Raw genomic sequence first — 11,892 nt, 5'->3', positions numbered from 1 at the left:
GTCAAAGATAGGGGTGCGCGAGTCCTGAGCATGCTCTTGAGTTTTTGTGTGTCTTCATGTTATCGTTGCTGGATTTGTAAATATTGCTTAAATATTAGTTATTGGTTTAGTTAACAGTTGAATCGTGTTAATTTCACTGTGTAATTCTGTAAAGTGTAACTGAGTTCTATTAACCACACTGTGTAAATTGTATAATCTTGTGTTGTGTAGTGGTGTTGTATTTAGGCTAAGTATAAGAGTTAGAAATAGTAACCCAGGAGTTAAGTTGTAGAGGTAGATTAATAACTAACTCCACCAGCTACCTAAAATAACCATAGAGGGGTTGGCTGTGGACGAAGTTTTTATCATCATTATATTGGCTTTGTTTTTGTATTTTTTGCTTGCATGCTGTGCTACCTTAAGAGAATTAGAAACAGCCATTTGGTATAGTTAAATTGTAATCAAAGAAGTTTGTAATTAGTTAAGTATAGCTAAGTTTAGGTTTTTCCACCCTGTATAAGCATTAGGTAATTGCTTGTTTTTTAAATTCATTTGAAAGTTATTTGGTTTTAATAAAAGAATCATTCCATTTAATAAAAAAAATCATTTGTTTTACCATCATCCAGTAGTTTTCACTGGGTAGTTGGCTTTAACCTTTGAGGTTCCCACATCACTGAACCAAGGTGTAACAGATGCAAGATTATTAATGATCAATGGCTTGATGTCAGGATGGCGGTCGGTTTCTAGCGGAGTGCCCCAAGGTTCAGTTCTAGGACCGGTTTTCTTCAATATCTTCATTAATGACCTGGATGAGGGGATGGATTGCACCCTCAGCAAGTTTGTGGATGACACTCAGCTAGGGGGAGAGGTAAATAGGCTTGAGGGCAGAGGTAGGGTCCAGAGTGACTTAGACAAATTGGAGAATTGGGCCACAAGAAATCTGATGAGGTTCAACAAGGACGAGTGCAGAGTCCCGCACTTGGGACAGAAGAATCCCAAGCATAGTTACAAGCTGGGGACCAACCAGTTAAGTAGTAGTTCTGCAGAAAGGGACCTGGGGCTTACCATGGATGAGAAGCTGGATATGAGTCAACAATGTGCCCTTGTAGCCAAGAAGGCTAATGGAATATTAGGTTGCATTAAGAGGAGTGTTGCCAGCAGATCCAAAGATGTCATTATTATTCCCCTTTATTCGGCTTTGGTGAGGCCACATCAGGAGCATTGTGTCCAGTTCTAGGCCCCCCACTACAAAAAAGATGTGGACGAATTGAAGAGGGTCCAGCGGAGGGCAACCAAAATGATTAGGGGGCTGGAGCATATGACTTATGAGGAAAGGCTAAGTTGGGTCTGTTTAGTCTGCAGAAGAGAAGAGTGAGGGGGGATTTGATAGCAGCCTTCAACTTCCTGAAGGGAGGTTCCAAAGAGGATGGAGAGAGGCTGTTCTCAGTAGTGACCTATGGCAGAACAAGGAACAATGGTCTCAAATTGTGGTGGGAGAGGTCCAGGTTGGATATTAGGAAAAACTCTCTCACTAGGAGGGTAGTGAAGCTCTGGAATGGGTTACCTAGGGAAGTAGTGGAGTCTCCATCCCTAGAGGTGTTTAAGTCTCGGCTTGACAAAGCCCTGGCAGGGTTGATTTAGTTGGGATTGGTCCTGCCTAGAGCAGGGGGCTGGACTTGATGATCTTCTGAGGTCTCTTCCAGCTCTATGGTTCTATGATTAATATATTATTCTAAGTCAATGAATCAATCACTATTTTGACCAAATGTTAAATCAAGATAGTTTTTATTATTATAATGTTCAATTAAGTAAAAACATTTTTAAAACTACATTAACTTAAATCATTTTAGTAGAAGACATTATAATCCAAAAATCCATCTGTGTTTCAACACACTTTAATATGCCACGATTTTATTTAACTTATGTTCTCTAATATGGTTCAGTATGTACAAAAATATGAATGTTTACATACATTAACTATATTAAATGTATTTTAGTCTCTAAGTTATGCATATAACAATAATTTTTCATGGCTATTTTAATAAAATTAAACTTGTTTCAACAGTTTATGATATCTGTTATAATGAATGTTCTTTATAACCTTTTCTTAATGCTCAAAGTATTCTATACTTATCATACACATTTTTCTAAAGAAGATCTTTTTATTTATATGCATCTAACTTGTAAGAATGCAATTAAAATATTCATTTCTTCTAGGCAAAGAGAAAACTTTCTCTAGATAAATGCAAGTTACTGACAACCTGCAAATCTTTAATCAGAAAATCATCCCTCCCCCCACCCACATCAGAAACCCAAATAACTTATTGTAAAAATACAAATTCTTTTTTGTTTTTGAAAAAACATATAAAATGTACATGGTATAATAAGCACCGTAATATCTTGATTGTCAAGTAGTACAAGTTACTGATATGAGATGTACATGCTTATACAAATGAGAGGTTACTTCATTGATGTTTGCTTTTGCTGATTCCATTTTTCATAATCTTTGGCAGTCTCTGGCCCCTGATGTAAGCATGATACCAGAAGTGAAGAAATAGAATTAAAAACATAGAGCCATACAGCCAAATGATGAATATGAAAACTGGATACTGGTATGGACAATCATCCATAAAGTAGATTTGTCCAATGTGAACTGTAACCATAAGAAACTGGACCTGGAGGAAACAGACAAGGAAAAATATTCTCAGTTATGCATTATAGCTCTGAAAAATGAAAAAAAAAAAGATATACTAGACAGAAGTTTAAATAGCTGTGAGCATAATGTGCACACATACAAAAAGAAGCTTGGGGAGAAATATAATTTAATGCAGACTTGCAAAACAACACTCTCCCACTTACCTAAGGAGATGTGTTTTCTGATGAAGTAATGTGTGCATGCATGCATGTTATGAACACTATCATGGTGCTATGACATGGGAACAGATAGATCCTCATCAGGAAAAGCAGAGAAGCAGCCCTCTGCCTGCCAGAGGAAAAGGCCTGTCTGAAGCTATTTACCTGGTGGCACATTCTCAGAGATTCTGCCACTCCTTAAGTTGACTAGTCTCACTGACTACTTGCATAGTAGTAGACTCACATTAAGCAGAGACATGAAAAAAATCCTCTATAGCAGGGGTAGAGAACTGAAGGCCTGGGGGCCAGATGCACCTGCACACACCCTCCACACCCCAGCTTGCCTGCACTGGCACTCCAGCTTTCCACCACCTCCCAGCAGGGCTGGAGCTCACAAAATCTACTAGCCTAAGGCCCACTAAGCTCTGGCGTGCAAGGGGAATGTCTTTCTTCTTCTCGCTCAGGGGCCACATCAGTAAGAATTTGAGAGTGGTGAGGGGGGGCGGAGGTGTTTCTTCTCAGTTATATGTGGCCCCCAACTGATTTTTCTGTGGGTGAGCAGTCCCCAACCCAAAAAATTCTCCCTACCTCTGCTCTATAGGAAGAGAAATTTAACTATTAGGGGTTACATGGGTTTTGTTTAAAGAGGAAATAAAAATGTCAGGATGTCTAAAGTATATGAAAATGGTACATTTTGTAAGGGGTACTCTTGCTTAGAGCAAGAACAAAATGGTAGGTATAAAATTTTTTAAAAAGTTAGCAAAATAATAAAAAAAGGTTTACTTCCCTTCCCTCACAATAATTTATTTGAAGAACTTAAGGCCACACAGTATTGACACACAGATTTTAGGAAGTATTTAAGAAAAGGATTTCTATATCAAAATTATAATGCATAATTACAATAGCTTGATAAAATGCTTAAGATAATTCAGTCATTACTAAGTAAGGAATAGAATCAACTCCTCTAGACCCAAATGGTTACCTTTACTTTAAAGGAAAAGTAAATTCTAACAAACAGTTCATGTATTTTTTTTTAATTTAAACAGTATATTTAATATTGTTTTGCAAATTTATTTTAAAAAACCCTTATGAACTCTCACTAGGAGCAAAGTATCTCAACAGCTCTTAAACAAACAAGCAGTCCTTTAAGAGTACACATAGAATACAAATTACAGTAAACTTCCAATAATCCGGCACCTTTGGGACCCAGGGGGTGCCGGATCATCAACTATGCCGGACTATCGGAAGGGGGGGCTATGAGGAGTCTGGGCGGGGGGGGGTGCCACCCCAGACCCCTCATAGCCCCCCCCTTCCAATAGCCCGGCTCTGCCCCAGGCGTCCCTGATTCAGCCGCTGCTGAAACTGACCAGCAGCGGCTGAATCGGAGATGCCTGGGCAGAGCAGCTGGAGTGCTGCTGGGTTGGTCGGGGTAACGCCGACCCTTGGCGTGGCGAGACCAACCAGGCAGCACCCCAGCTGCTCTTGGGGACGCCTGGGGCAGAGCAGCTGGGGTGCTGCTGGGTTGGTCCAGCAGCGCCACTCCTTGGCACTACTGGATCAACCCGGCAGCACCCCAGCTGCTCTGCCTCAGACGTCCCCAAGTCAGACGTTGCTGATACTGATCAGCAGCTGACTCCAGGAAGCCCAAAGCAGAGCTGCTCTGCCCCGGGCTTCCTGGAGTTAGCTCTTGGTCAATTTCAGCAGCGTCTGGCTTGGGGATGCCTGGGGCAGAGCAGCTGGGGTGCTGCTGGGTTGGTCCCGCACCGCCACTCCTCGGCGCTACTGGATCAACCCGGCAGCACCCTAGCTGCTCTGCCCCAGGCGTCCCCAAGTCAGCCGCTGCTGAAATTGACCAAGAGCTGACTCCAGGAAGCCCGGGGCAGAGCAGCTCTGCTTCGGGTTTCCTGGAGTCAGCCCTGGAGTCAGCTCTTGGTCAATTTCAGCAGCGGCTGAATCAGGACGCCTGGGGTGCTGCCGGGTTGGTTCCGCAGCCCCCAGGGGCAGTGCTAGGGGACCTACCCGGCAGCGCCCCAGCTGCTCTGCCTCCAGCTTCCCCAATTCAGCCACTGGTCAGTTTTAGCAGCGGCTGAATAGGGGAAGCTGGGGGCAGAGCAGCTCCAATGGTCTGGCTGCGGAGCACTTCCGGGTTCCTGATGGTACCGGACCATCAGGAGTGCCGGACCGTCAGATGCCGGACCAATGGAGTTTTACTGTAATTAAATACTGTGGGTGTCTACAACTCACACTGATTTCAGAGATAACTGGGTTCTCCAGACTCTGGAAATCAGGTCAACAGATGCTATTTATACAGTTGACTAGTCTCAAGCTTTCTGCTGAACTCAGTCAAAGAATCAAAGTAAAACTCTTTTGTACCATTGTAAAAAGAATTCTTAACCACATTCATAGAAGAAACATTAAGAAATCTCACTTAAATACAACTGACTGACTGAGAAAAGATCTGTCAGACATAATACTCACAAGCTGTATAGATGTCATGTGTTTTTTCCACCACAAGTATTTATAGTAGGCTGGTCCCAGTGAACAGAGTCCATAGTAGGTGTACATGATGACGTGCACAACACAGTTTAATAGAGCATGGAATGTTCCTAATCCACCTGTGGAATAAACAATAAAAATATATAATTATCAATTTTTAAAGGATCAACTGTTGCAACAAAAAGCCAAAACCCTTGTGTCTAGCTATCAAGTGAGGGTTTTGCCTTGAGTTAGTTAAGTAAAAAACTAGATGAAAGAGCGAGGTTCTATGGGTGATCTGACTTTCACTAGGACATAATATATTAAGTTTCAAATTAAGCTTTTTAGCCACCAACTCTGAAGTACTTCAGCAGTGCCCCCTTTTCTCAGCAAATCCTCATGTAAATGTTTTAGTTACTACCCTAGTAAAAGATTGCTTATGTTTGCTTGTAAGTCAATTTTCCAAAGTTGTAATTAGTCTAACAATGCAAACAAATTTTTTGTTAGGAAGTTGCATGACAAGGGCTCAAACATCTCTGTGGCATTACTCTTCCTGCTCCACTTCTTTTCTAGATCCCATGAATGGCTTTTCATGAGTCCAGGGGCTGCAACTATGTAGCAATCTTACTTCTAGCCCTTAGAAGTTAACAGTAAAAGTAGTACAACTCATGGCTCTACTCTATTTTTTGAGTCACTGTCCAGGCTCAACTCCAGAGGACCCATGTTCCCAGGACCAAGGAAGAACTAAGGGTCAGAGGTGTGGGACCTCAAGGTATGTAACCTTAGACACCCATATAACCCTCAGGTTTAGGATCAAGCCCATTGAATGGAATGACAATGAAGAAACTCGTTGTTATAGAGAGGATCCATGCAGATATTTCCTTCTCCAGTATGTTTTTTTCTGTTCACTTTTCCAGTAAGGTTAAGTTATCTTGACCACAGTAGTAATATTTAAGAAGTGAATTGAGTTGTAAATATAGCTGATCAAAAAATAGCTTACAGAGAGAGGGGAAAAACATTTTGATTATTTGGTGGAAAGTCAAATACTAAAGTTCTACATTTCTCAGTGAGAAATCCATGAGAAAACAGACAATTTTAGGGAAAAAAATTTTTGGTTCAAGTAATTATGTATCAAAACCAGGGTACAATTTAGGGTAAAATAAATGTCTCCTTTATTAAAAATTAGAGCAGTTGTTAGAGCTTTCTTCCTTCACAGATTACCAGTTTCAATTGGAAATTCTCTGACAAGTTGTTTCTAGGCCACATGTTCCCAAACTATTTGACTGCTTTTTTTAAGACTAAATTTACTTGTTTTAAGCTGGATAGTGAACATTCATGGTAAATTCTTAGAAATTATTTTAAGGTACCAAAGAAGACAACAGTTGGAAAGATTAGGTTAAAGATAGGCAATAAAGTTTTGAGAAAGAAATACAATGTTCTAGGATTAGGAGTGTTATTGACTCAAGTGGAACCACTTTGTGGAAAGCATTTGCCAAATGACCACACAGAAGATGTTTGAAATGGCTTGTCACTGAACAAGTACACAACTGGCACACTGTTCTAAAGCCCCCGCTACAGGAAAGGAAATTATGAGTAGTGTAATCTTTTTGAGGGGGCTGCTGTTGTTAAGAGCTCGGAATACCAGATTAATATGTTTTATAATAAATACATCTAAAATGGTCTGCTTTATAAACTGAGAAAGGCAACTTCAATTTTAGTACTAGAATACCACAGATTTGGGGAAAAGGATACAGTTCAAAACATAAGATTTTTTTTTATATTATTACAAACTGCATTCAGATACAATAGAAACAAAGCAGTCTACTTCATTAGCTTGCTGCACATTAGACAATTTTCCATGGAATCCATGCAAAACTTTTGTACCTTCTTCAGGGCATATTTTTGTATGCATGCAACTAATATACACAGTAGGGATAAAGTAGGCAAAGGTTTTCTCCTTCAATTAAGCATCAAAGCTGTGGAGAAAAATACCAATGCCAATGAAAATGAGCAAGATGTTACAGAACAGGAAACTAAGAACAGATAAGTAGTAAGGATGTTAGCGTATACGCAGTTACATGATTAACTGATAAGCCTGGGCTCATCTTAATGGTTACACGTAACACCCCCTCTCCCGTTTGCTGTCTCTGATAGAGAGGCAACAGCGCAGCGGGTGGGGGTGGAGGCAGAGGCAGAGGCAGGTGGGAGCTGGTACATGCACCAAGCTGTCTTTCAAGCTGGCTCTCTGCACATACCAGCTCCGGCAGAGCTTCCTGTCTCCGCCCCTCCATTCCCACACTGCTACCTCTGTATCAGAGGCTGCATCTAGGGATGGGGGCAGGCAGGAGCTAGTGCTCTTGGGAAGCCAGCTTCTAAGCCTGCTCTCTCCTGCCCTCTCTATATGTAAATATGTAACCGCTAAAAAAATCCAGCCGTTACATATTTACAAAAAAACCCACATTTGTTAATGTCCCTAATAAGTACTTCCGTTATCTATGTTGATTTTTCAACTAATCACCACTTCCCGACATGCCACCATTAGTACCAATAAACTATCACAACAGAGGTTCCAACTGGCTTGCATTCTCTCAGCAGATTTCACTTTGTACGCTCTTTTTAGGCTATGATTCCACAGCTCACATACATAATTGCAGTAGCTTGATAAGAGCTAGCACAAAAGTAAGTAATATCATCACTGCAGTACAACGGGTAGTGGCAGCAGCACAATTTAGCTAGTATGTACCCACTATTTTCAGGAATGCTTGTACTCTCCATGGCAAGCCATGCCCAACACTGCCTGGCTGACTACAGTAACGTTAATACATATATGTGCACTAGCACTCATCCAGCTACTGTAGGCATATATATGCAAGCTGAAGAATCATATACCACCCTCAGAGTCAATTGCACTGTAGAACGCCAGGTTAGGAAGACCGTGCATTCTACAAGTCTCTGATGCAAGGCTCTTTCTGGACTTTTGTCATTTCTGCTCTGTGGAAAGACTGTTGAGAAGAGATGAAAGATGGGTAAGGTTAGGGTAATAAGCGAATACAAAGACATTGATGAGGTTTTCCCAGTTCCCACCTGTGGATGCTATCTGGCCTGACATTCCCTATCATTTAAGTATTTGGCCTTCCACAGATATGTATCACTATATCTAATTAGTTCTGGAAACATTACTATGTTGTACTCCCAACAACGAGTCAAACAGCTGCAACAAAACTAGAACAATTTATAAATTAAAGCTAGAGAGACAGAAAATGAGGAGAAAACAACTCTCCCCTCTGATTAAGTTTTTGTGTTGCAGGGGACAATGTCAATATGAAATCTATTCACTTTTTTTAATTAGGTTAATAAAGCACTTTAATAATTGCCCCACTGGGTTTTACAATTGTATTTCCCTAAAACCATAACCTACCCATTGGTATGCCATCCCCTCTGCCCCTTGCCGACCCCAACCCCCCACAAAAGAGGAAAACAGCTATGCACAATATGTTGTCAAGTGACCCAACTGGAAGATTCCTCCTGCCCTTATAATCTAGCTCACATATAGCAATCTTTGGACTTTACTTGTAACTCTAGTAGATACAAATTATGACTTTTTAAATTAACAAGTTTTTTTTTTCATGTATATAACATGGAGGTTTCACTATTACTACACATGTAGTATACTTCCAGCTCTCTTGACTACCTGCAGCAAATTTGACTCCAAACCACCAGGTCCATGGCATGATAGAGTGATGCAAGACATGCAGGAATGTAATTTGGCTCTCTTTCTTTCGCAGAACAAAAAAAATCTGAAATAGTTTTAAGAATAAAATATTAGACAAGTCACGTACAAGTAGTTTGTTTGCAATTAGTTGTACACACAAACATAGGGTACTCACTATAGTATATTAGAATTCTTTACAATTATGCCCTCATTTATCTATGTGGAAACTGAGTTACAGATTGAGGGGCTGATTTTCAAAGGCACTGAATAATCTAACTTCTATTACAAACAATGCAAGCTGCAGAAGATCAGCATTTCTGATCAATTTTCAGTTCAGACTTCTCAGCTCCTAGTTCCAACCTCAAGCCAGTAGACCACAACTCTCTTTCCTTCTAGGACCCTATCTTCAGAATTACAAAATTGTCTATACAAGGAATTCAAAATTATATCCATGCTGGTTCAGTATTTCTTCATTGTACTAGGGGTCTAAAAATCAGACCCTCTACCTCTCCAAGCTTCAACTGATAATCTGTACAAGGGTTAATGGTATTTCACCTTCACAAAGCCCTTGAGATCTATGAATGAGAAACATTCTATGCAAAATTGAACTGATGTGAAGCCTTACATGTAGACAGGCTTTAGGAAGAACTGTAAGCAAGAGAAGCATGGTTTTCAACAGACTTATTGAGGAAGTCAATTACAGATGAAGCAATCTAAATCAAAGTGACACCCATTTTATAGTGGTCATTTTCTGGGAAGGAATTTAAGAAGCCAAGACCAGCAAATGACTGTGCAGAAGGATGAAGAGCTGGACGTGAAATCAGAGGGTTGAATGAAATAAATCCACAGAGTCCTGAAAGGCACTTTTAAATTATACATGCAGGGCAACATTCCTTCTAGGCTGTGAAGCAGCTTAATAAACCCTATACAGCAGCTCAGGGCTGCTGCACTCAGAGCTGCCACACCTGGTGCAGAAATGTGATCCTTCAACCCCAGCAGCAGGACTGGATTAAGCAAGGGGCTTTAGGGGCTGCTGCTGCTAAAGCCCCTGTGTTCTGGGCCATTCCTTCCTGGCAGGAGGAGGAAGGTAGCTCTGCTCACTGCCGATCCTCTTCCCCAGCTGAAGTATCGCCATGAGCGCTGGGAAGCTCTGCTCCCACAGTTCCCATTGGCCAGGAATTGCAGCCAATGGGAGCTGCAGGTGAGTACGGGGCAGCAGAGAGCCATCTGTTCCCCTGCCACCAATCCAGAGCTACTTCAATCCCCTCCCCCAGCCCCATCCATCATCCTAGCTGCCTCCTAGACCCCCATACCCCAGCCCCAAACCCACTCCTGCACAGACCTTGCACCTCCATTCCAGCCTCCTGCCCTGAGCCCCCTCATGCACTCCCAGGCTGGTGCCAAGGAATTTGAACTCCCACCTGCACCCCAAATGTTTCATCCACAGCCCCACCGCAGAGTCCACACCCTCAGCCAGAGCCCTCATCCTCCCAACCCTGATACCCCTTTTACACTATATCACACCCATACTGCTGCACATAAAATTCATTTTCACATGGACATAAAATTAGAGGCAAACTGATTCAGGGATGGCTATGAAGCCAGTAAAAGTAATAAAGTGTGCAGGAAAGAGGGTGTCAATTCCAGGATTAAACTGTCCGGTCAAAGTATTTTAGACTCTTAAGTTCTGAGTATAACAGGTTTAGAAGCACTAAAGAAAGCCAAGACCAGCAAATGACTGTACAGAAGGACTAAAGAAAGACTGTCTAGCACTTGGTATGTTAAAAGCACTACACAGACAACACCTGCCAAAATATGTGAAAAGGAAGGTGCAACAATATTTAGATGGCTGAATGTGGATATTCTCTATGGATATAGTGCTGCCATAGTAAATGCCCATCAATCTGCTGAGAGAAACTGTTAAGGGAGCAAAGATAAAAAACATTCCAAATGGAGAATACAATGGATGGAAATAAACATGGGAATGAGAAGAGTACAGTGAGATAGCAAGAGCAGGGAGAAGAGGGCACCCAGAAAGAGGAGGATACAGTGGTTAGATATGACAGACAAAACATACAAACAAATGTCCTTCTTTCTCTATGGAGATCACAGAATTTACCTGGTAGGATCACTATATACTTACAGTGTCTAATAATTCAATGAACTTGGAGAAGTAATATAGCCAACAAGTCCGAAGCATCTAAGGAATCAAAAAGATTCACAGGGTCAAGTCTGATCAAGTCACTAGAACATTTTTGTTGGTTTTCTTTAAAAACAAAGAAGCAAAATTAATGTTTAATCAGCAGACATTCAATTCCACATTATAAAGTTAAGCCAGAGTGGATAGTTTAAACAAAAAAAAATGGTTTAAATGAAATCTGAATGGAACACAAAAATGTTAAAGTCTACCCTTTTTTATAATATCTTAAAACAACAAATAAATACGCTGAATCCATGAATCTATCAAAACCTTTGAGTTAAAAGCTATTTTTCCATAACAAGACAATCTGAGGAAAAACATTTGATTTTTGGGGTCAAGTTTTATAAATATGGCACAATATATCATGAATTGTATTAGGGGCTTTTTTTTTTTTTTACTAATGTATGTAGTTCCAGGTAGAAAAAGATGTACCAAATTTAGCATAAAGGTTCTATTTAGTTATAAGCCAACATTACAATGATTATATCAAGCAATGAAAATGCATCTTTAAAATATATATATATAACTGAAGAATAGAAAAGTTGATGATTTAAATCTTCATTATTTAAGGCTTCCTCACTGATTTAATCAATCCACTCTACAAGCTTATGTTGCTGCCAACATCCCTTTCATTCTGCCATCACTGTTTATAGTTACTTAGGACTATGTAGCA

At 40.6% G+C, this 11,892-nt stretch overlaps 1 protein-coding gene across 2 annotated transcripts in view; it reads right to left on the bottom strand.

Annotated features, from left to right (window-relative positions):
- Positions 1 to 1,747: 1,747 nt before the first annotated feature.
- Positions 1,748 to 11,892, bottom strand: part of ELOVL7 (ELOVL fatty acid elongase 7) — a 93,064-nt gene continuing 82,919 nt past the window's right edge. For both annotated transcript variants that reach the window (XM_075932878.2, XM_075932877.2), the window contains 4 exons: positions 11,163 to 11,219; positions 8,999 to 9,104; positions 5,311 to 5,447; positions 1,748 to 2,654 (listed from right to left, as the gene is read on the bottom strand). In XM_075932878.2, the coding sequence (XP_075788993.2) occupies positions 2,445 to 2,654; positions 5,311 to 5,447; positions 8,999 to 9,104; positions 11,163 to 11,219 (510 nt within the window). In that variant the 3' untranslated portion in view covers positions 1,748 to 2,444. The remainder of the gene's footprint in view (positions 2,655 to 5,310; positions 5,448 to 8,998; positions 9,105 to 11,162; positions 11,220 to 11,892) is intronic.

This window comes from Pelodiscus sinensis, chromosome 6 (genome assembly GCF_052426305.1).
Source record: "Pelodiscus sinensis isolate ZL-2025 chromosome 6, ASM5242630v1, whole genome shotgun sequence".
Taxonomy (NCBI): domain Eukaryota; kingdom Metazoa; phylum Chordata; order Testudines; family Trionychidae; genus Pelodiscus; species Pelodiscus sinensis.
Note: the sequence above shows the minus strand (reverse complement) of the source record. Positions and strands in the feature narration are given on the sequence as shown.